This window comes from Astatotilapia calliptera, chromosome 9, assembly GCF_900246225.1.
Source record: "Astatotilapia calliptera chromosome 9, fAstCal1.2, whole genome shotgun sequence".
Lineage (NCBI taxonomy): Eukaryota > Metazoa > Chordata > Actinopteri > Cichliformes > Cichlidae > Astatotilapia > Astatotilapia calliptera.
In genome coordinates, this window is record NC_039310.1 from 18995781 (window position 1) to 19019567 (window position 23787).

A 23787-nucleotide genomic window follows, 5' to 3' on the forward strand; every position below is an offset into this window, starting at 1 on the left:
AAGATTAAGTTGAAGCTTGATCAGTTAGGGGGTATATCCTTCTTAGGCTCGCCTCCCTTTGACCCAAATTCAAGCCTTTATGTTGCTGCAAACCTAAGCGGCTCTCTGTCACAATGACAAAACTTGCCCTGTCCAACATTATGACTAAAACCTCCTTTGCCAAGCATCAACCTCTTCTCTCACGCCTGCAGGGTGGATGGTGAGATGTGGGGTTGCGGGGCCAGCCTGAGAGCCAGAGAGCGGAGAAAAGAAGAGAATACGATGGAGACAGCAAACAGAAGAGACAAACAGAGTGTCTTTCACTTCTACGCTCCAGTAGACAGGAGGAATAAACCAGCAAAGACCTGCCTGCTAAACACATCTCTCTCTTTGTTGTCAGGTTACAGCCCTGAATAGGAGGAAAAAGTAGAGCGACAGCAGATGGGGGGGATGGCTGATGGGAGGGAGGAGAAGGATGAATGCCCTACGGCTACTTTCATATACTGTCAACGGCTGTTATTAGAACGCCTTCATGTCTGTCTGGTCCTCGTTCGTGGTTCTTAACATAGATGTTGCTCGTTCGCGGTGCTAGAAGGCTCGCTGCGCTGCGTCAATTACCTCGGTGCCATTTTTATGAGCTTCCTGTATTTAAATTTTATACACAATAAGTCTGAAAGTGAGAACTACCGAACAGCGTGGGCAGGCACACGAGAGTGGGCACCTGAGCTTTGGATTCAAACTCGCCTATTGCAAGGCTTGATAAATACTCTACGTGTCCCACCAATCATTCTCCCTTAGCGCTCTTTAAACGGTTACTCTGCAGAAGTCATTAACGTCCGCAATGAGGCGTTGAGTGGGGAGGGGGGGATAAATTGGAAAGCCCAGCCTAATATTACATCCACTGCACTATCTCTGAGCAGATCTGGGAGGTACTCTGGTGTGTGTGTGTGTGTGTGTGTGTGTGTGTGTGTGTGTGTGTGTGTGTGTGTGTGTGGTTACTGCAAAGGTAGTGAATTTTACCAGTCGTCACCCAATCATGTTATGCTATTTAAAAATGCTGAGGGTGCAAAACTGCCAATGACACATCCCAGCAACTTTTACTGCTTTTTAAAGTCTTATCACTTCTTGTTCCCTTCACTGGATAAGAACCTTTTATTTCCTGCTTAGCAAAACCTTGAACTTGTAAAACATGGAGCCCAATGCTTTCCCACCCCCCCTTCCTCCCCTGCAAAATTTTTTGCCATGTCACAGAAATAATGAGCTGGGCTCGGGAGACAATGAAAGCAAGGGTGGAAAACAGACTCTTCTCATTAAAGACGACCTCATAGTGACTTCTAGGCCCAAGTCTGACTAATCTAATCTTTAAGGTTGTGCCAATTCGCCACCGTAGCAGTGACTGGGGGGGGGGGGTTGTTGTGCTTTCCACCCCCTCCCTTGTAATACAGACACACTGGCGTTCTCTCGGGGGTAGATTGGATTGGGCTGAAATGTAACAGGGCCACAGACAAATGGGCAGCCTCTGGAGAAGAGGATGAAACGAATGGAGCGAGAGGCACAGGAACACACACCTGCGTCCTGACATCTGCTGACAAAGGCATGCCCTTCTACAGGGCCACTTGGGGAGGGCGTGGGCGTGCGTGTGAGAGAAAGCGTTCAAAAAGAGGCTCCTTGTTTGGGTGTGCGTGTGAGTGTGTCTACGTGAAACGCCATCCGAGTGCATGTGAATGAGAATACGCAACGTGACCAGGGCTGATAACAACCTCTATTCAAGGGCCGAGTAAACATGAGTGGCTCCCAAGATATTGCCTTGGCTGGCTCGCAGAGAACACTGGACCATCAAACACGCGCACACACACACACACACACACACGTTGGACGCAGAGTTGAGTTTAAAAGGAAGCAGTTGCCTTCATCTTTGCAACCACAGCTACTTTCTGCGTAAAGGAAATTAGTAGTTGCAACCAAAGTGTGCAGCTTGTTAAAGCCCTAAGCCGGGCGTGGCGTAAATTCTCGACATTTTCTGTCTTTAACAAAACCTCGCCTCTTTGGAACAAACAAGCCAGGACAAGACTCGTAAAGAGTCCTGGGATCAAACTGTAAAGTTGATGACACGTGGCGGATAGACACAATCAGTCAGATAAAACGAAAGAGACAGAAAAAAATAACTTTGAACCTCAGTATAACAAAATGAACATTATTCAGTCTGTTTATCAGGGGGGATTAGTGTTAAGAAGGAGCCACATCTGTTTTGCAAGGCTTGAAAGGCAGGAGCTGCCAAGCTGGACCTGGGGAAAAAAGAAAGAAAAAAAAAAAAACCTATTGCTTTTCTGTGCAGCTCTCCTGTTGACCTTGTGTGTCTGGAGGATGTTTGGCGAACCCCGTCTGGCATTTTGCTGGCCATTTATGTTTAAAATCCAGTCAGTCTGCAGTGAGAGCTCAGACACCACAGGGGAACCAGCCTCATCCTAGCACACATGGTGCAACTTCTTTTCCGTGTCGCACGTCTCCCGCTGCTGCATTTCCTGCTAACCTAGTTTCCCCTCCCTCTCTCCCTTTGTTCCGCCCCTAAACCTGCGATACAGGGCAATGATCCCACATGTTCCAGACATCGGATCCAGGAAATGCCGAGTCACGGCACCACACTGAGGAGTGCATACATGTCTGCTGGTTGAGACAAGCCAACTGTGTAGATCTCTGAATTTAGAATAAGCCTGACCTCTTTCTTTATCCAGGCGTATGGTTCAAAGGCTGCAAAGTTACAGCGCGTACCACTGGCAGCAGTCTTGGGGAACATCCACATCCACTGGTGTACAACTCCACCATTCAGAACCCTTATAAAAGAGGCTTTGGAAAACATGCTGATCTGGCTGTTCCTTGGACAGATGGCCAAAAAGTGATACCTTTGTGAAGGATAACAAAGACAACTAATCTCTGATTGGGTTTAATGCATCACACAAGTCTTTGTTTCCCCACTCATAAGACTATACTTGCTGTGACCACCCAAGTATAGTTGGAATTTGTTTTTTTTTGTTTTTTATTCTGTCTGAAAAAATGTGATAGGTTTTTCTAGTGCCCTCACTGTTATTTTGCTACTGTCGAGCAGTCCTTGATCTCAATCACTTGTCTCTTGTCTTATTCTGCAGTCAAACAGACTAACCACACTTTCTTGAACTGAGGCCGGTGACTGAGTTAAGGTAAGGGGTTGGGAGTGCGACATGTAGAGCTAGTGCCACTAGCTCTACATGTCGCCAGCTGCAATCAAAAGTGGTGGATTTGAAATCATGGGAGGGCCACTGTCTTGATACCACCAGAAATACCATGCAGTTCTGCAGGAAACACTGAAAACTAGGCCAATATATTACAGGTAGGGTTTGGTAATTTCCTTCTTTATGTTTGAGTACTCCTTTCCCATGGCTTCATCTGACAATGGACGATGTTCATATTACTGGTTTAATATCTTATTATACATGCTATGACAGCCTTTATTTTTCATTTAAAAGTCAATTAATGTCCATCTAGACAAGCGTGTGAACAGCCTTATGAATATCAGAAATCTTTGCATGTATAAAAACTGAAAGGACTGCTTGTGCCAAGTGGGAGATCAAAAAAGACACTCGGCTCATATGAGAAAACAAAACCAAGACATCGAAAGACTATGCACATGATTCAGTGAGGTACTTCAAGTCTTGATAGAAATGGGTTAGCTGGCTCTTTGAGTTCTGCAGGTCTTTGCTCTGCAGAGAGAATGAGAGCAGGATGAGGAATGAGTGCACAGGACGGCACAGCTCGGGGTTGCTAGTACACACTCCGCCGCTTACTGATAGCTGAAACCCTTTGCCGACCTGAACCTGAGCCACTGCACATGGAGTCACCCCATAAATCCCCTCCGCTGGAAGATGAGGAATGTATTAAGTCATAGGCAGCAGTGTTCACTCAGTCTAGGTGGTATTGCCGCCCACACAGTTTGGCCTCAGACCTGAAGGCTGTGGGTTTGAGGCCTACATCAAGGGTTGTATATTTCAGAGCAGGCGCCAATTATCTCAGGGGCAACCATGTAAGCATACTGAGCAGGGAGACTGCTGTCACTGCCCCTGTACTCCAACCTCTCTACAGACCAGAGGATGCATGAAGAGAATTCCCCTCTACAAAGAGCAAATACACATATATATACATATTTATTCATTTATTCGACATGCTAGAGAAAGAGTCAAACATTAAAAGAGGGGCCTGTGAACATTTCCCTTTACATACAGTGAGCAGTTAAAATGCAGAGAGTTTTAGAACTAGCAGGGGTGGAAATGCCAAAACTGTACAGATGCTACAGATATCCCTAACCTCTTATAATTTCTCTGACAGGAACCAAGTGCCTTTTGCTTTAATGCAGTGGGCAGTTTTATTACTGCAAGCAAACTGATGTGCTGAAAGGCATATTCTTGCTAACATTAGGGCCCAGGCTCTCCAGGGGACAGAGGATAGTAAAGAGCTGCTTGTTACGGATCAATATTGGCCATCTTAAGGGGTCCAGGGAGAGCTGTGAATGACTGTCTCCTGCACTGCAGAACTGTATCTTCAGGAGCAGGGCATAAGATAGGCTGGGGTGCACACTGTAACAGTAGGAAGCTTTGATGGGGGTGTTGAGGGACAAATCTAAAAAAGAAGCTAGTGGGTGGGATGGGAGGGGGGTTAGCCACAGGCATTTACCTAACCAAACACAGCTGTCAGGCGTGTGTGTGACTGTGTGTACTTGTGTGTGTGTGCACGTGTGTTTGGAGAGAGGAAGAAAGAGAGAAAGGATTATGGTAACACAAGCAGTCTGGCTCATTCAAACAGAGGAAAACACCACAAGGCTCTGGCTTGTACAACACACACACACACACCCACGTGCACGCACACACACAGTCACACAAACCCTCGGTTCCTCTCCTCCTTCTCTTCTCGCCTTTCCACCAGGGCCTCCATCCAGCGAGGGCAGCCAAAAAGAGGGGAGTCGAGCCCAGATAACTCCCCGTCTTATCCTAACAGGATTCAGTCTGTACACAAAGGCCTATAAGAATAATGAAAGGGGGTTTGGGAGCAGTTGAAGGAGGGTTAAGCGGCGTACACAACCTCCTCTCTTATGTGCTAAGAGCGTCACAATCCCCAAGACCCAAAAACAAAGGTACTAATCACAGACTACCAACTTAAATACTATTTACTGGCCGACCTCAGTCACTGAGCCAGCCTTTGAGACAGAAGGCTCTCACTTAAGCTGCGATAGCGTGCAGCGTGTGATTAAATGAAAAGAAATAAATAAAACTAAAAACAAAACAGGTTTTGATCCTCTTTGTGAAGAGGCACGATGACCCAGAAAACCAGACCATAAGGGTTTTCCTGCACGGAAATTATAAAGGCTTAAATTCTGTCGATACTTTGCCAGAGCAAGCATATGCTGCAAAAAGGAAATTTTTTCCCCCTGCATAAACTGAAATTTTTTTTACAATCCACATAAATCTTTAAAAAAACAGTTTTTCTACTTGTTTTTTTCTTGATATTTGCACGAAACATCACAACAACCTGTCTATAAACTTCAATATTGTCTCCAAAAAAAATTCCTCATTTCATTTCTTTTCAACAGCAAATTGTAAAAATAATTGCTTCTGTACAACAAATAAGGTTACATGGGAAAATTATGTGCATATTAGTCAAAAAAATAAAAGAAATCTCCCCAACAAGACTCTTGGAGCATGTTTTAAAACCACACCACCGTTTTAAATTTACAGTTATAGTCATTTAAACTGAGGGATTTAAATTTATGTTACCAACACAAAAATAAATCGAGGTTGTGCAGGTCGCAGCTGAGGTACCACATTTGCCTCACGTTGTGCCAGGAAAAACCCCAAACACAAACTGTTTATTCTGGCTTAGCTTCCTGAAGTGACGGAACATTGTAATGGATTATGCAGAGCTTCATTAATCAGCAGCATACCAAAGATGCATCCCCCCCTCCATTTTTTTAGAGATTCAAACAAGCTACTGGTGTGTTTGCTCAGAGCTGTGAATGTTTCCTTCCATATTTGCATTAAAATGTTGCTGTCAAAACTGTTAGGAAGAACAGGAGATAAGGTCATCCATGTAATCTCTCCCCCTGATTTAGCATCAGTGTCAGAGTTCTTGGGGAAAAAAAATACAGTGTTACGTGAAAGGAGCGTGTCTCCTTGTCAGGTGGGGCCAGAGCGTCGAACGAGTCGGTGGATCTGCGAAAGGTGGGGAGAGACTGTAATAGAAAAAGAGGCAGAGAGAGCTGAGAGGTGGGGTGTCTGGGAGGGCACAGATTTGAGTTTAGAGGAGATGAGAGCGCCACTGACTGAGTTAACCCCACAGGCCTGTCACATCCTATTCTCAGCTCCACTGAGCAAGACAGGGCTGAGGACCAAAAAGGGTGCGAGTACAGTCACATGCTTCTGGCAAACTCGCTAAGCTTAATGATTTGGAAGCGAGGACTAGGCTAAATTGTACTAATTTAAGGTTGGGCCAGATGTACTCCATCAAACACAACCATCACCTGATGAATCGGTGAGTCATCTAGCCGCAGGAGAGACGGCAAGGATGGCAAGTAAGATTCGAGCCATGGAAATGAGAAAATGAATTACTCGCTTCTCATGCAAACCGAGTTATTGTTGAATAAGAGGTAAAAATTAAACAGCATCATGTAATTCCGCCGCTTGGCAAAGAGACAACCCCTTGAACAAGCAGATTTATCAAAGTAAAAGAGAAACCTTTCCAGGGTAACTTAAACTGCACCGCTAAGAGGAAATGAGGGGAAAACGGATGAAACTGGATAAGACGACTCTCATTGCACAAGGATTTTTCCTTGTTTGGCTGTCGTCATTTTTGTCTTCCAAAAATATTTATTCCCCAAAGCCAAATTGTCTTCCACGTGACAGAAAAGTGGGGGTGGTGTGTGTGCGTGCAGCACACAAGTGTGCACTCATAGACACCGAGAACACAGAAAACACATTGTTGGCCAGACCCAAAACAACACAGCAGATTGTTTCCCACTGACAAAGAAGGTCTGGTTTCTCATAGTGAATCAGGGCCGATTTACTGCCTGTGGCTTCAAAAGACTGGAAACAGAAGCCTTTCTAAGAGAGAGTGCAGCTCGCTGAGCAGACAGCAGAAATGTTATTCGCATTATTCAACTGTATAAAGCCATAGGAGAGAGAAAGGGGAAAAAAAAAGATCCCTATACAACAACACTGCTAGCTGATGACAAAAGGAAATTATTTACGCTAAATATAGCAAAGTTGAATTATAAAATGAGTGAGAGTTTCCTTTATTCAACCTACTGGAGAGGTGTTTAACTACAACCAGGCAAAATAAAGCGTCACTCATGACCTGACAGTGATAAATAGTTGAAAAAAGGCCCGGGTTAGATTAAATAACGAGTCATAAAACTCGGCCCACATTCCTCTATATCTTCTGTTAAAGCCTGTCCCCACACAGCAGCTCAAACCTCTAGCAAAAAATAAAGGGAAAAAAAAAAAAAAAAAAAAAATAGGTAGACCAAGGTGTTGTAGTACAGCACGTCTTCTGTTCAATCTCTATAGACGCTATTAATTCTTTATGGTCTGCTGCTGCCCAACCTTGTGCATAGGGCCCTTTCAGTCTCACAGCAAATTTTCTCATCTTTTGAGGTTAGTGATGCTGACGAACAGTCAAAGTACTCAGGATCTGCGAGTCTCTGAGAGGTCTCGCACATTTCTTTGTGCGTTATCTATCCCGGCAGTCTGCGCGCGCCATCGGCTATCCTGCGGCCTTGAGCGAGCAGAGACCCAACGGTTTCTTCTTTTACCCACAGGTCACAAGTTCAGGCTGAGATCAACAATTCATGAGTCCTTGTAAACATGTAAAGTCTCCACGGAGCGGGAAGTGGAAGGAGTTGTGGACAATGTGAGTGCATGATGTGTTTGTGCGTGATGTCTTAAACTATGTGTCCAAGATAAGACTAAGGCCGTGGTGGTGGTGGTGGGAGGGGTGATTCCCTATGCCTCTGAACTGAAATATAACTGAAGTGATGGAATTGTCTGCACACGTGTGATGAAAAAGTAGGGGAGGAAGCCATAGAAAGAAAAAATAAAAAGGGATGTTGTGAGAATAGGGGAGAAAGGAAGCGAGGGGGAGGGTTGAGTGACCGCACAAAGCTAATCAGATTTTATAGATTGACCAGACTAAAAAGCTGATCCCGCCTTTTGTCCTCTGAAATGCCTGGAGGTGTCCAGTAACACATGTGGGGGACAGTGAGGCGCGGGGGGGGGGAGGGACTAGTGGTGGAGGTCAAAACAAGTTATTGAATGTCTACACGGGCCAAGACCATTGTTGTTCTGTCCCCTCGTGAGACCCTCGATGCCAAACAGAAATTGAAATTGATTGGCCGCCTGTTAATCAGCGGGTGAAAAGGATGCGGATGCAGAGGAATACGCCTGCTTTGACATCAGGATGACTGAATAAAGGTGGGTCAGGATTTTTCTCCTGACCTCGTGTCAAAGCTAGACGTTAAACTTTTTTTTTTTTTTTTTTTTTAAAGCATCCTTTTCATTTCAGCAAGATGAACCGTTTGTTTGGTTAGAATGCGTCAAAATCAAGAATGTTCTAATCTTCCCTGTACCGGACAACGAAGCGTCCTGTTGCATTTTCATCAAAACTAAACAGTACATATCCCAAAATCTTCTTTTAAAAAAGAATTCATAGATAAAGTAAAACAAATTTCTTAAAACTGTTTTTTCTTATAGCAACACTGAAATTCACACAGAAAAACAAGTTAAAAAATATTTCGCAGGACGAATTAAGGATCAAGAATACTGGCACTGATACAGTTTAGCAGCCCTGCAGAGACTGCTCCGTTCCAGTCACACACAAATGATGACAATCCAGTGGACATAGACTTATATTAAAATTAAAAGCAACTTGGACCATTTACAGATGCATCCTTGAATAATTTAAAACTGCCCTACATATGGTGTTAAATATGCAGCACTGCCGCCAGCCAAAAATCGCCTTTTTCCCCTCTCAGAGCCCACAGCTCTTAAACCCTTCTCCATTCTAAGCAGAAGAATATTCTTGCTCCAAATAGCCGGCATGCAGCCTTGAAGTAGCCCTGAGTTTAGGGAGGACTTGATAGCCTGTCTCAGATCTAGGCAAGAGGAAGGAAAGGGATTCCCGCCCTGTAATTTAGTGGGGGCTTTGTGGGCCAACACACTGTTGCACTGATTTTCTGAATCTCCGGGAGTAATCCAGGAGCCGCGTTTTATCATCTGCTCTGAAACCAGCTGCCGCCACGGATCATCTGACAAAGACCTCTTTGTCAGATGATCTGTGCATCTTTATCCAGATGCAACATTTTCCTCGAAGAGTGTATTTGCCGAGCATGATTTAAAACCAAAACAAAAAACAACAACCCTATCAGCTCTAAGACTGCTTTATACCCTGTAAACACGCAGATTTTAAGAAGTTCAAATGTAGACACAGTACCTGCAATACGAGTGGTTCCGGGTTAAATGCCAGCGTCATGAGCAGCTGCATTCTTTCCGTGTCCTTGAGGTTCTTTAGCAGGAAGCTGCCAGAGTCCTTGGTTTCGGCGTACCTGCGGACCACACGGTCCAGCAGTCTCTGAGAGGGGCAGTGCACCAAGTCTGACCAGCCCTCTACCACATCTGGAGTAAGCAGTCGAACATCGCCGTTGATCCGGGCAAATTCAGTCTTGTACATTGCCTGGATGAGGTCACATCGCGGCCTGCCTGTGGCCCTCTTGCAGATTTTCTGGTCTATCTCGGCCAACTCCTGGTTGGAGCCGAGCCGTTTAAGCACCACGCGACGAGTGCCCTCCCTGGGCTCTCCGTACTGCGCGAAGTAAACATTCTTGACATTGAAAACGTCTAGAAACCGCAGGCGACCCCAGGTCTCAAAGGAAACCTGGCCGTTCATGAACTTGCGGCACCAGCTGGTCCCAAAGCAGGCGGGACACTTGTTGAGATTGATGAATCGTCTGTCCGTGAGCTCATTCTTCTGGAAGGACGCGAACAGGTTGTGGGTGTTCATCAACAAGATGACAAACAATCCCACCACCAACAGGAGCTTTAGACAGCGGTACAGGCGGCCAAGTTTGAGAGGCAGGAAGCGCAGCATGATGTGGATGGGTCAGGAGTGGGGTGTTGAGGGACAGGGGAAGAGGAGGAGGAGGAGAGGTATTGAGATGATCGTCAGGGAGCTAACCTCAATGCCTCTCCGTCATGGTGCAAAGGGGAACCTTCTAAAGCGGCAGACAGGGGCGAGGTTGGCACAGCTGCACTGTGCCAGACTTTGGCAGTGGCCAGTGCGTCATGTTCTCTCTGCAGTTTGTATGTAAACTTGGGCGAGCAGTTCTGAAATCAAACAGACAAAGAGACGGAAAAAAATCATTACATGAGGGAAAATATAAAAGCTACACCTTATAATACCAAAAATCCAGTGCCTTGCCTTAAGTAACAGTGGAAAAAGGTTGATTTAATTTCCTTCTCACCCTAAATGCTTACATGTGATCCCACCTTGTAAAACAAAATGCAGCTTCTCTGGAATATGAAATAGTCGCACAAATTTGAATTGCTTGGGTCATTTGAGAGATTTCATTACTTTTTGAGCAGAAATGAGATGGCCCACAGCCAATGCAATAAACCTGCCTGTGCCTGTTTGAGTGCGTTCTCTTTGGGAAATCATTTCTTGTATACTCAAAGTATAAGAAAAATAAATAAAAAGGGAAAATAAAGTGTCAGTGATCAAATTAAGGGGAAATGTAAAACATCGTCCGCAAGTATTAAAATAAAATGTCCTGCATTCAGAGGAAGAGTCCCTCAGTGGGCCCTCCCTCTGCACCAATAAAAATATCCATCACTTTTTCTAAGATGTACTGCAGAATAACTTGCCATCTGAATACCTCAACGGTTACTTCTAAGCTCAGGAATCTTGATTTTGTTTCTCTTGCTTCAGATGGAGGAATCTCGGTTTGCATTGTGATGAGAGTCACACCGTGCAAAGTTTAACCTTTGATCAGAGCTGCCCTGCTTCGTTTTAATCACGCTTTGATGCGGTTTCTTTGAAAATGGCTGCTGTCGCTAAAATAACGTTTCTGGTCGAGAGGGGGAAAAATGAATCTGAATATTTCTACTGAGATTATTAATTTTAGCCAAGAAGGGGGATGGCAAGCCCTATCTGAAGAAGAAAAAAAAAAATCTGGGATCACAGTGAGAGAACAAAGCACTTAGAAAAACCCCACAAGCCCCACTAAAATCTGTCCACGATGAAACCATGTTAGACCCCCCCACCCCAATCCAGCTTTTAGGCAGTAAGTATTTTAAGTCGCTTTAAGAAATACAATGACTCAGACCATGCAAATTAGCCATCCTCAATTAGAGCTCATTAGGGCATGCCTATTAGGACAGCTGACTTGAGAGGGCATGGCTAACGAGCAGGCACAGTAGTGTGATTAGTTTGTGTGTCGATGGGTTCCCTTGCTTTTAGATCGAAGAGGCGGAGATTCAGGTAGGACACGCGGGTTAAAAGCAACAGAGAAAGCGGCGGCTGTGAGAAACGTGGGCCTGCAGCACGCCAAATAAGAGCCGAATGGAGAAGCTTTTACCCCACACCTCTGTCTGGAAATACTTCGAGCTGATCAGGCCAAGTTGCCTAATGTAAAAATAGACCATATCCAAATAGGGAACTACAGAGTGCCACACTGCATGTTTTTAAAAGGCAAAGAAAAATGTTATTCGAGCATTTTTTCCCCCCCATTCTCGCCACACCACGCACAATGTGACTCAACACAGCAATAAGGATATGATTTTTTTTCTGACATAAATAAAGAGTGAGATAATGAGTTACTGAGAAACTTTACACCTGCATTTTCTACATGGGTAAAAACCTTTCAATCAAGCTTAAAATGCAATGATTTTAAGTCCTATGGCGGCATTTTTTTTTTAAAAATTCATCTATTACAACACATTACAGTGAAAGTTGGAGATGCACTGATTTATCCGACAATATCGACCACTTTCACTGTGTGTCTTATTCAGCTTTTCATTAACTCGTATTATTGAACCTGGACTCTTGTGAAATAAAAAGCAGGAAAGCCGTCATTGCCTGGCACAAAAGGGATAATGTATAGCTACAGAGACACACAATGACAAAACATCTGTATCTGGAGTGGCCTTTGGCTAAATTGTTATTTTAAACATTAGACTTACCATTGGCCTCAAATTAACAAATGGTGCATCCTTAATGATGGCAATATTTGGCTAGAATCATCTAGAGAGCACTTCGTAAATATATTGCAAGAGCTACTGATTCTCACATTATCTCATCTCAAGATAACTCAGAAGCGGGGAGAGAAAAAAAAAAAAAAAAAAAAAAAAAAGCAGAACAGAAACTGTTTTTTTTTTCCCCTCCAATTTATTTCTAGACAGCATTTGAAATTAGCTCTCTGAATAGGGGGGGGATAAATACATAAGTAAAGTAGGCCCACACTAGGCTGTCTTAAACAAAAGGATTCAAAAGGATGCATGTCTGTGCCTTTTACTACAGGGAGTGAGAGAAAGCTGATTGCTTGAGGGGAAAACTGAATTTCCCGTTGTTATAAAATCTCGATTCAAGTGCCATTTAGCATCTGACACAGGCAGCCATGACACTGACGTGACTGCAAGATCTTGGGAGCAGATATGAAATTTATCTAGGATGAGCTAAGGGCTCAGAGAGGACGAACCATAACCTCAGCGAGGCCAAGAAGTGTTTCACCTCTTCATCCGTGAGAGAAAGAAACAGAGAGCCGGGGCAAGCTTAAACAAACCCTGAACAAGACCTGGACAGCGCCGAGTAATGAGAAGCACAAGCTGGCAGCCGGCATGAAGAGAATACATCGCTTCGTATTCCTTGCCAGAAAAAGCGTTAGACCACAATTACATAAGGAGCATTACCTGCATTATGTTAGTAATCACACAATGCGAAAGGATCATTTTCTTCCTCTTAATGAAAGACAACTTTAACACTCAAATTATTGTCAATGAAACACACAAATCGGCCATCTATGGGTTTATAGCGTGCCACGATTAGCATGGCGCATGAGCGGGTGCAGTTTGAAATGCTACTGGAGTTTAGGTTTTTTTATAACCTGCTGCTGCTGCTGCTACAAGCACAGTAATAGTGGGAATAAGATGAAAACATTCAGCTTTATTGGGAGAATGACATGGCAATTTAAGACGGGGATCTCTTTCCCTGGTAATTACCCCACTAGACTGCTTCCTCGTGAATTTTACACCTGCAAAACCATTTATTTAACTCCCCTCACTGACTATTGCGGTATGATGGGAGTTATTTAAGAGAACGTGGTGAGAGAGAAAGGCAGACTGCATAGGGCTCCATGGCAAGGTTGCCTACTCAGGTTCTTGCTGAGGGCAAAGTTCACTTAAAGTTCTAAATTAAAGCCAGATGTTTTTATTGAAGGGCATTGAAATTTAAAGCAGTGTTTTCTTTGGGGCAAACCTCACTGTGCCCACAGAAAACAGTTTAAAATTACCCCCCCCCCCCCCTTTTCCTACCAGACAACCGTCACAGTGCCTCTTCAAAAGATGGGAGGGATGTAGAATACCAAGAGGAGGGGAAAAAACTCTGTTTAGAATAAGCACCAAATTACTTCTCATGATACAGGGCCGCTGCCAAAAGTGGGCTAAGAAAGTTTTTCAGCGTACTCAGTCTACAAAGTATAGCGGTGAGCGCTTCGAAAGAGAAGCAAAGAAAAGAGGGCAAATCAAAGGATGCCTGACTCCTCATGCATGGAAGATGAGTCCCGCATTCAAAATGTTCCAAGTTTGGCAGATGTTAAGAGCCGCAAAATGGCTCATTACTGGGACTGAAAAGGCACAAGATGAAGCAATAGGCCCCATGTTGGCTTAAAACAGAATGACAAAGGTTGAGACAGAGGAAGATGACATGGTAATATTCTAATATTTCAACTTTTATTAAACTTAGATTTTAAAAGAAAAACTCAGATAAAGAGGAGGGGATTGAAAAGGAAATTTCTTTCTTGAATAATCTTTCCTAAAGCTCATTGTGTAAGAACCAGCTTCAGATAATGGTGTGCAAGGGCAAGGCTACTCTCCAGCTAACCCTTTTCTTGACTGCACCTGAGGCTAAACTTCATTATGATATAATGAAGTCAAGCCACACAAGAACATGCTTGATTAATTCCAATGGAAATGCAAAAGAGAGTGCATGGTGGGAAGTGGGGAAAAGGACTGAAATACAATGGAGAAGTTGGTAAAATAGAGAGAGAGAAAAAAAAAAAAGATAACTGATGTATAACTAGCGGCCAGCAAGAAAAGAAAAGCTTTGAGTTATTGCTCTTGTGATTGAAATGACTGGAAATAGATCACTTGAATACAGAGCAGCACTTCTCCATCTCTGAATGGATGCACACAAACACACACGCGAGAGCAGCTACCTGCAGGACCGCTGGCATTACCCCCGAATCCTCAAAGCTGGAGGGGGGGAAAAAAAGTAACCTCTGCCCCTCACCACCACCGCTGCCGCCACCACCGCCACCTCACTTGCTTTGCAATGTGTGGTTCTAGCTGGAGAGAGGAACTACTGTTGCCAGGATTATCGACCGTGGGAGTCAATAATGTTTGATCACAAAAACATTCAGCCGCAGCCGGGTTGCCTCAGTACAGCAAACACATAGACAGTGATGGATAGATACAAATGACAGTAACATTCGCACGCCTAATGGAAAATTGAGTCCTCGGATTATAAGTACCAATTAGCAGCATCCCCACAATGAACATTAGTCCATTCATCTCTGGCCCAAACCAAACACGAGAGGGGTTTTAATGAGAATATCAATAGTATCTGCTTTGCGCCAAAATGACGCAGTTGTTAAGAACACACTGCGAAGACCTACTCTGGATTCCCCAACTGAAAACAGCTTCTCCCTTTTCTGTTTAATTTAAACAGCTGCACGGTTGCACAACCCACGATCTCTCTGGAAAAGTTTGGGGAGTTGGCATGAATCTGAATCCCATGTTAATGCTACTGCAAGGCAAACATGTCAGCCGAGTGAAATGATTAAAACAAGCTGTCAAAGCGAGCTGCAGTTTAAACAATCGGGAAATGCATTTGGATGGGGAGGAAATGAAATCGATTACCTTAAAGACATTCGTTCTCCCACCTTTGTCTGTTTCTCCGTCTGCTCTACAAGTTACTTTATCTGAGACTGATTTGGCATGTCTGGAGGTCAAAAACAAAAATATACTGCTGCTGTGGGAGCTTTTAGGCTGCAATTATGAGACGTTCCCCTGCCGAGCACTCAGAAACATTCAAATCAACCACCAGCAGAACGCCTTAAGTGTATCAGGCTATTTTCATAGTTCCCTCGTCAACTAACCTAGCAGAAAGCCTCCGCAATTAGTCTCCCGATATAGAAAAATTAATTTTAAGCAGCCCGTCCTATTCATTAGACTGTAAAGAGAAATTCCATAGGACTTATTATGAGCTTTGTGTGGAACCAAACACTAAAACTCTTGTGCTAATCTTTTTTTTTTTTCCTTTGAAGGAATCAAGGGCAGCAGTTTTCAAAGAAAGTGCAATTATTACTATGCCACAGAAATCTCATGGTCAGATCTATTCATTCGTTTTTTAAATCCTCTCAAAGTTAAGCTTATATTTTAGGTGCTTTTAGGCTTGATGGAGAAAAAGAAACAGGCTCAACCTGTTGTGTTTTTGCCAAAAGGAAGGCGAATCCAAAGCAAACCTGTTGAGATGAAGTGTTTTAAATAGCTTGAAACTACAGTGGGAAATTAAGGGGTGAGAATCGGGGGGGAGCAATGTTTTGTTAAATAAATACTAAAACGTTAATAGCGCCTCCGGCAAACATGATACCTCCTGGACACCAGCGTTGTTGCTGTAATTTAGTATGATCTGCATACAAATAGAGTTCAGGGGCAGCACATTGTCTTCACTCTGCAGTGTATCCATTCTCATCCATTTTCCCCCCATTATGCTTTTTCCCCCTTTTTTGATTCAACATCAAATTGTGCATAGGAGTCTTGCTATAGTCTCTAATGCAAGGCAAATAACGAAAAGATTAAAAACAGCGTGTAATTAGAGGGAAACATACTAACCACCTATGCTTAGACTGTTCCGCTGCAACTAAAATGACACCACCAGCAGTAATAGCGGTAATAATATGCTTCTTGTCACCGCACAGTGGATGTGGGCATCTGATAAGAGTTTGTTTTTAAAAAGCGATGAGGTTTGTTGTCCTTTTTTGCTTTAATTATCTTTGCTTGATCTAAGGTCACACGACGGACACTCGAACTGTTAAGAAAAAAAAAAAGCTTTGTTTTCCTTCCCTCCCTTACTGATATATAAAAAATCAAAACATTGAGTTTTTATTGCTTTTATGGATTTTTTTTTCTTTATCGAACTGCTCAAAAATAGACGTGTGAGCGACTTCTGCAATGCACAATTTACCTCCTCTCGCTTTAAATAAAAAACAAAACAAAAAAGAAAAAGAGTTCAAAGGCAGCACGGACTGCAAAGAGAAGAAACAACTGTGAAACAAACCTGTGACTTTTCCCCCCTCTCCGGCTTTGTAGTAGTGAAATGGTTAGCGCTCAGCTGATATCATTCTTCAAAGTTGCGGCTACTTACGAGGCGGACGAGAGGGGACTTTAAAACACCGGCGATTGTATCTCAGCCGAAAGCTGCTTCTTCAAAGCTCGACGAAGATCTCTATCAAGCACACTCAAACGGGCTTCCCATTTCTAGCTCTTAGGTATCTAGCCAGCTAGCCTGCTAGCCGCTGAAATAAACAGTTGAGCTGTCGAGTCCTTAACTCTTCGTTTACCGGATGTTTCCGACTGGACGACGGACTCCTCTTTACAAAGGACAACAGCGTCCGTGCGGTGAATTAACGTCCATATCTGTCCGCGTGTTGCGAGTCCCGTCCGCGGTCACGGTATTGCCTCTTTTCTTGTTCTCTCAGGCAGCTGCTCACTCCTCTCCAACACCACAATGGGTTCTGTTTCGACTCTTTTCAACACCAGCCTCTTTACTCTTTACGACAACCGTTCTCTGTTTACGGGCACGGTTGCTAAGCGATTATTCTAATATTGTCTTGTCTGGAATGCCGCCCCCAGTGCAAACTTTACCAGAATTTCTATTTTTTTTCCTTTCATGTCGCTCCAATTAGGCTAACACCAGCCTTTTAAAGAATTTGTAACATTACCTGAAATTAATGTTCATTTTAGATTGTTGTACCGTTTAGTTTAATGTGAGAAGGAAAGAAAGATGCTAGAGGTGGTAAGTAAAAAAACCATACTGCTAATATAAACGGCTGCATAGTTAAAGTAAACTCATACAAGGTCTAATTGATATACTTTTTTCATTTTTTTCAGTCAACAAGAGCACAATAAAATAAAATAAAGACAATACACTGCAAGTAAAAGATGTCGTGCTCAGTCAATGTGGCCTAAAATAAAGACTAATTCATAAACCACTTAATTTTATTTTATTCTCTGTTAATTTCTGACTATGAATGATTCACTTACTGATAAAGAACGATAAACAGTACGATCAAATATCGCAGCAGCTGAGAATCACGCTTTCATATGTTTGTATTGTCTGCCATCTGCTGGAAAATAGGAGGATGACACCCAACGTGTGTTATTTTCTGTGGCTTATGAAAACACCGTCAATATTTTTTATTGCTTTGCAAAAACATAATGTCAGCAGAACAGGTAAGTAACTGTGACACGTATTCTTTTCCCACGCGATAAAGGATTTAATATATCTCTCTCTGAATGTCCAGTTCTTGCGTGTGCTTAACTTTTCTTTGATTGTATCTGATTTCATCGGCCTACATTTGTGTTGCATTAATGACGAAGCATAAAGAAGCTCTGTATTTCGTCATTTATTAAAAAAACAAACAAACCCAAAAAGCATACCAACACATTTTTATTGCCCTACATTATCTTATCTTTCTTTTTTTTAATTAAAAATATGGTGCTTTTCCCCCCTCCAAGCCTTCGCACGAAAAAACTGCAAATTCCAAGTATTACTGAAGGCAGCACGGGCTCTCAGGGCGCTGCTGATGCGGATGTTGCTGTGTCTGAGCCAAAAAAAGTAGCAGAGTTCTTTCCGAAAAGTTTGACCCAGGCTTTTGATGATGTCGGGCGCTGTGCAGCAAAAACAAGATACTGTAGCGTTACCGGTGTTCGCTGCTGTCACCCTGGCACTCATAACCATCCTCAGTGTGTGGAAGTTAAAGCAGTTCAAATATAAATTGGTAAATGAAGCTGGGGTTGCAATGTTTTATGGTAAGTAGCCTAAATATTTACAGACTACGGAAGCCGTTATTCAGCAATACTTCCTGGACTCGGGGCTTGAAAGATGTATCGAAAATGTTTATAGAAGACATTTCTGGGGTTTCAGAGGCATGCAGTTTTGGACACCGGCATCTCATTTTGCTTTATTCATCATTTTATACGAGAACACAGCATCTTTAGGTGACTCCTGATATGCAGGTGTAACAAGCAATCAGTTGTCCTATACTTGATGCATGGAAATAGTTTTAAAATGTGCACATTTATGTCAACATGTGGCACATTGCACTTTCATTCTTTTCCAGAACCCAAAGTTGTTGTTTTTAGTGTAATATAGTGAATTACCCCTTTAATAACAGTTTTTGCTGTTTGTAATTCTTTTGCAGGTTTGCTTCTGGGGTTAACTGTGAGATTAATATGGACTGATAAAGGAGAGCAGTGTCCGGGGAACACAACAGCAGCAAATGAGCAAGCGAACACTTCTAACATCACGATGGTCAACATCACACCACACGGACATGTCGGAAATGAAAAAGGCCAGTTCAGCTCACATCCTGAGGTAACTGTGGTTGTTTGATTTCACCTTCCCTGACAAAACACATCAAAACAGAATAAATCCAGCGATCTGCCCTAAAATAAACATTTTCTCAAGAAAACAAAAATAAACTACATAATAAAAACCCCATTAAGAATATCTGAAAGCAAATAGCTGCATACAGGATGGTTTTTCCTCTGATGTAATTTCTTTTGACTGAAATAGCTTTTGTTTTCATTGTCTTTTCCTGGATCAGATCCATATTGTGCCTCTTGAGTATGCTGGCTATTTACATCAACAGAGTCCTCTAATGGTTCTTAGTTATTGGTTTTCCTTTAAACTCTCATGGTCTGTTTGTTCTTAGAAAAAGTCAAGAGTGGTGGTGCAAGGAAAGGGAGGACGAGAGAGCAATTTAACCTGTATTAAGGTTTTAGTCAGGATCAGATAGTGGGGATTACATTTTCAGGTGTGCCGTGCATACAGAGGGAAATTAAATTTAAGGGACCACATATGGACACAGTTCCAGTCAAGTAAAATGAAGCAACACAACACGGGTTTAATCACTAAACAACAAAACAACTAAATTAAGCTTTTGCTAGAAACTGTAGCGCTTTCTCGCAAAATTGCGCTCTCAAGACATTTCCCTGCTTGTTTACATGCAGCAAGCTTATAATGAGATACTCTTGCAAGCAGTTTTCTCTGCAGTGCAGGAAAGATGTAAGATAGCATCTCAACAGGCATTGCAGCATTTTCCTCTTAGAATAAGTTGGACACTTCAATCTGTGTCAGAGAACACAGTAATGATGCAAGAATGAGGGGCTATGATAAAGTAAATAATACACCAAAACACAAGGATTTGCTGCTGATGATAACAAAAAGACCCAAATAGGGGTATGGTATGATTAAAAATCATTTAATTGGGAGCCAGTTTGATGTTTGTGAAATCCGAAATCTGGTTTGAGCTCCTACAGACAATGATTCGGATTATTCAAGTACCATAAATACATGTTATTTCTGTCACTGAGGTGCAACAGGAGTAATGCTGCAACCTTAAGCCCCAAGCCTGCAAACTAATCACAGCAGTTATTTGTTAAAAAGGAATTAGCAGAGACTCTAACATCACTTCTAAGCAGAAAAGCCTAAGCCTCAAGAGCGGACCTTTGGCTGTCATCAGCATGAACACTGTTTTTTTCCGCCACGCTTTCATATTTTAGTGCCGTGATCAGAGATTTGTCATATCAAAGAAGCCAAACGATAAACCGGAGCTTCAGCCACACATGCACCAACGAGCTTAAGAGAACGCGGAACGAGGGCGTTCTAAATTGTGTTTCTTAATCTCGGTGCCACATTTCACCGCAAGAGAAAGGCAGCAGTGAGGCTTGAACGTTGCGAATCATCCCGGTCGAGTGTAACTCTTCGCTAATGGCTTGGACTTTTTGGCCCCTTTTGAATGCGGGGGTCTCATTAGCAAACCAGCAGAGGCTACCACAAAGGCCATTACATTGGTCAGACCTGTTCTGTGTTGCCTTCACGCCATTAAGCCTGATACATATGGGGTCCTAGCAGGGAGAGATAAGGATTTCATTGCATTACTGAGTCCATTACGTGCCACTGGGGAGTAAGGCATTAAAGTTTGTGGTCTGATTAAATTTAGTGCTGCTCAGCTGAAGAGGCAATTAGTGCATACAACACACCTCCATTCTCAAGTCTGTGGTGCAGGTGGCCCTTTGTATAAAACCCCCAGCATATGCATAATTTATTGATTACAGTGTATCTGTATTAGTGTGTGTTGCACAGTTTTGTATTTGTCATACACAGCCTGCATAAATGGGGAAAAAACATATATATAGTGCTGTGTGGGTAATTGCAACCACAAAATAGTAATTTGTATTGAGCTGGGTTATGGTAGCAAAGAAAGGAGCAATTTGTAGCTCTAGAAGCACCTCAAGTGTGAATTACTGAGAAAGCATATTGGCTTTCCTTACTCTATAGGGGACTCTACAGCATTCGAAATATTAATTTAAAAACAAAAATGCAATCTTCCAAATGTCCCCAACCTGTACTTGGGTAAATATTCACCAAAATGCAGTGCATCCTGGAAATAGGATTTACAGAGAGAGGCCTACTTTCATTCATCTAAATAGTCATGCTTCTGTGTTGTTGTTTTTTTCCATAAAGCTTCGTTAAAGCAAGCCAAATCTAGGTCGTTCTTAAATGCCTGTGACCACAGCAGTATGTCAGCAAGCGTCACTTCCCCCGTCTCACTCCTTTGGCCTGAAATGTAATTGAACTCGAGTAAGGTTCTGAGCAATGTAAGACCCTGTGCAATGTAGGAACCAAGAAAAAGTAGTTTTATTTTGATCTGAATTGAATATCGCTGCCTTTTGATCTTCAAAATGTATCCACAATAGACTTAAAAAGGATTCAAGGATGAAGAACATGAAAGGCTACCTTGCTTAGCTGCTTGCATTGCATCACATCGGCTTGGGTGAGAAACAGACAGCGAGAGAGCACGCTATGTACAAAAATACTTGTGGGCGCTGGTTTTTATTTGTATTGACAGTAATGCAGTTGGGTTTTTTTAAGATCGTGTTTTAATGACATTTACTTGTTTTCTGTGTGGATGTAGCACTGGGTTACCATAAATTCTGGGAGCTGCTATGATGAAGATTGACAGAAGCAGTTAGACCTCTCTTTTCTTGTTATGCCTTGCTTTAATCAGTGTGAGTCAGAAGACTTGGGCAGTACACAGTGATTATATCATCGAGCCACTGAGAGATCTGAAGTGATGTAACCGCACTGTAGCTGCCAGATTGAAAGTTCAGATTGTTGTTGAGAAGATTTCGTAGCATTTTATTACTAAAATGTTTTTGAGCACACAGATCTAGATAGGTGGGAGCCTGCTTTTGCTATATATCATGAGGTGGAAGCAGTTAAAAGAAAAAAAAGGTGGTACATAAGAATGAACACGGGTGTTTCCATGATTTTCTAAAACGGGGTGACACGGGGTAGACCATGAGCCAGTGAGGGTGAGCCATAGGAAACAATCAGAAATAATTACTAAACAGCTTGGAAACTGATATAAAACTTCAGCATTAGCTGGCTTGTATAAATATTAATGCCACAATAAAGACTAAACTAACAACATGCAGCACAGGCTTTTTGGTCATTAAAAGCAAATCACTGTATTTCACTCATACTTTGATTTAAGTTCACTTTCACAAAAACCAGGACTGAGGGAATAGTGGGCAGCAAACCAAATCATAAAGTTAAAATGTTAATATTTTCATCTATAACTAGAAAAAAGTCTATTATAACATTATTTATTTGTATTATTTATCACTATGCAACATTTCCAGTGTTGCACTGAGGAACCCAGGGGTGGGGTTACTCATTGGTAACCTTTGCTTCCAGGTGTGGAAAATGTACATGTATAAAAGATGGATAGTAATAGTTTGTGCAGACTTGTTTTGAAGGCTTGATATGACCGTTTCTACGATCATAATCCTGGCTTTAAAAACACACATGTGACGAGAAGGAGCAGGTCTTACTGCTCAGATAAGATCCATTTTGAAGCACAGTATGACCACAATAGGCTAATTTGATATGACCCAAAGTGAGTGAGTGAGCCCGCTATCTCAACAGGAATGTGTTTTTCCAGTAGAATTCTATAAGGCCGCAAAACTATCGCCATCTGGCGGCCTTCAGATAGAATGCAGGTTTAAGGCACGCCTATGCACGTAGCACATATCCCACTTTTGTTATTTACAAAATTTGATTTTGTGTTTTTGTTTTGTTTTTTGAAGAAAGGAGATATCAGGCACTTGAACACAATTGAGAAAAGGTGCATGTTTGCCAAAACAGGGCTGCTGAAATGAACTGTGTGTGTGTTTGTGTATGTAATCTGTCTGTCAGTCAGACTCTCTTGCTCCCCGTGAAACATTGTCAGTCACCAACACAGCAGCTCTGTCGTTTACAGGAGACCTTTGATCTGCAGGTCCTTTTCAATCTGTTCCTGCCACCCATCATCTTCCATGGAGCTTACACTCTTAATCAGGTGAGACTGCTCTCCTGACACGTCTCCCAAAAGGGTGTAAAAGGCCATTTCTTTTAATGTACATGGGTTGTCCATCTGTTAAGGACTTCCCATATGGTGCACTGTACTGATTCTTACACCAGATGTATTTAATGTCTACTAAACTGTTGTCTTGTTTGTTTTGTGAGTGTTACTAATTGGACTAATTTTTATTTGTTGTTCTAGAAACGATTCCTTGCAAACCTGGGATCTGTTCTCACCTACGCTTTTGCAGGTACCATAATCAGCTGCATGTGCATAGGGTAAGAATTCTTTGTTTATTTATGCAAATAAACTGAAGTAAAAGAAATACTGAGATGACAGACAAATGCGGTTAAACAATTCAGGCATAGCTTTATGGTGCAGTGGTTAGCACTGACTCACAACAAGAAGGTCCTGGGTTTGAATCTAGCATGTGGGCTTTCTGTATGGATTTTGCAAGTCATCTCTACATTGGTTCTCTCTGGGTACTCTGGCCTCTTCCCACAGCCCAAAAGAATGCATGAGCTTGAGGTTAGGTTAACTGGTGATTATGAATTGACTGTAGGTGTGAATGTGAGTGGGAATGGTTGTCTGTCATGTGTGTTAGCCCTCTGACAGGTTGGTGACCTTTCCAGGGTGTACCCAACCTCTTGCCTGTGACAGCTAGGATAGACTCCAGATGCCTCCGTGACCCTGATTTGGATACGTTGATGGACATTATCTAACACATGTCACCAGTAATATGAAATAGTGTTCTGTAAATGCCCCCATAAGCCAAATCCTGTGCTTACACCTGTGCTTTTGGTTCTACGACTAATCAAAATTTCTGTAAT

General features: G+C 42.6%; 2 protein-coding genes across 14 annotated transcripts in view; one reads left to right on the top strand and one right to left on the bottom strand.

Annotated features, from left to right (window-relative positions):
- Nucleotides 1-23787, bottom strand: part of dipk2ab (divergent protein kinase domain 2Ab) — a 36348-nt gene that overhangs the window by 8264 nt on the left and 4297 nt on the right. Inside the window, exons 1-3 of one of the 5 annotated variants that reach the window (XM_026179731.1) lie at nt 16690-17219; nt 9487-10376; nt 4889-5023 (exon numbers count right to left, since the gene is read on the bottom strand). In XM_026179731.1, coding sequence (XP_026035516.1) covers nt 4889-5023; nt 9487-10140 — 789 coding nt within the window. In that variant the 5' untranslated portion in view covers nt 10141-10376; nt 16690-17219. Of the gene's footprint in view, nt 1-4888; nt 5024-9486; nt 10377-16602; nt 17220-23787 lie in introns of those variants that run through there. The other 4 variants (XM_026179732.1, XM_026179730.1, XM_026179733.1 and 1 more) reach the window with 4 other exon arrangements.
- The window catches only part of LOC113029104 (sodium/hydrogen exchanger 9-like), a 62063-nt gene continuing 55838 nt past the window's right edge, over nt 17563-23787 (top strand). For 2 of the 9 annotated variants that reach the window (XM_026179727.1, XM_026179728.1), the window contains exons 1-4: nt 17565-17777; nt 18749-18921; nt 22877-22954; nt 23159-23235. In XM_026179727.1, the coding sequence (XP_026035512.1) occupies nt 17576-17777; nt 18749-18921; nt 22877-22954; nt 23159-23235 (530 nt within the window). In that variant the 5' untranslated portion in view covers nt 17565-17575. Of the gene's footprint in view, nt 17778-17816; nt 18357-18383; nt 18564-18748; nt 18922-22876; nt 22955-23158; nt 23236-23787 lie in introns of those variants that run through there. The other 7 variants (XR_003273343.1, XR_003273344.1, XM_026179726.1 and 4 more) reach the window with 7 other exon arrangements.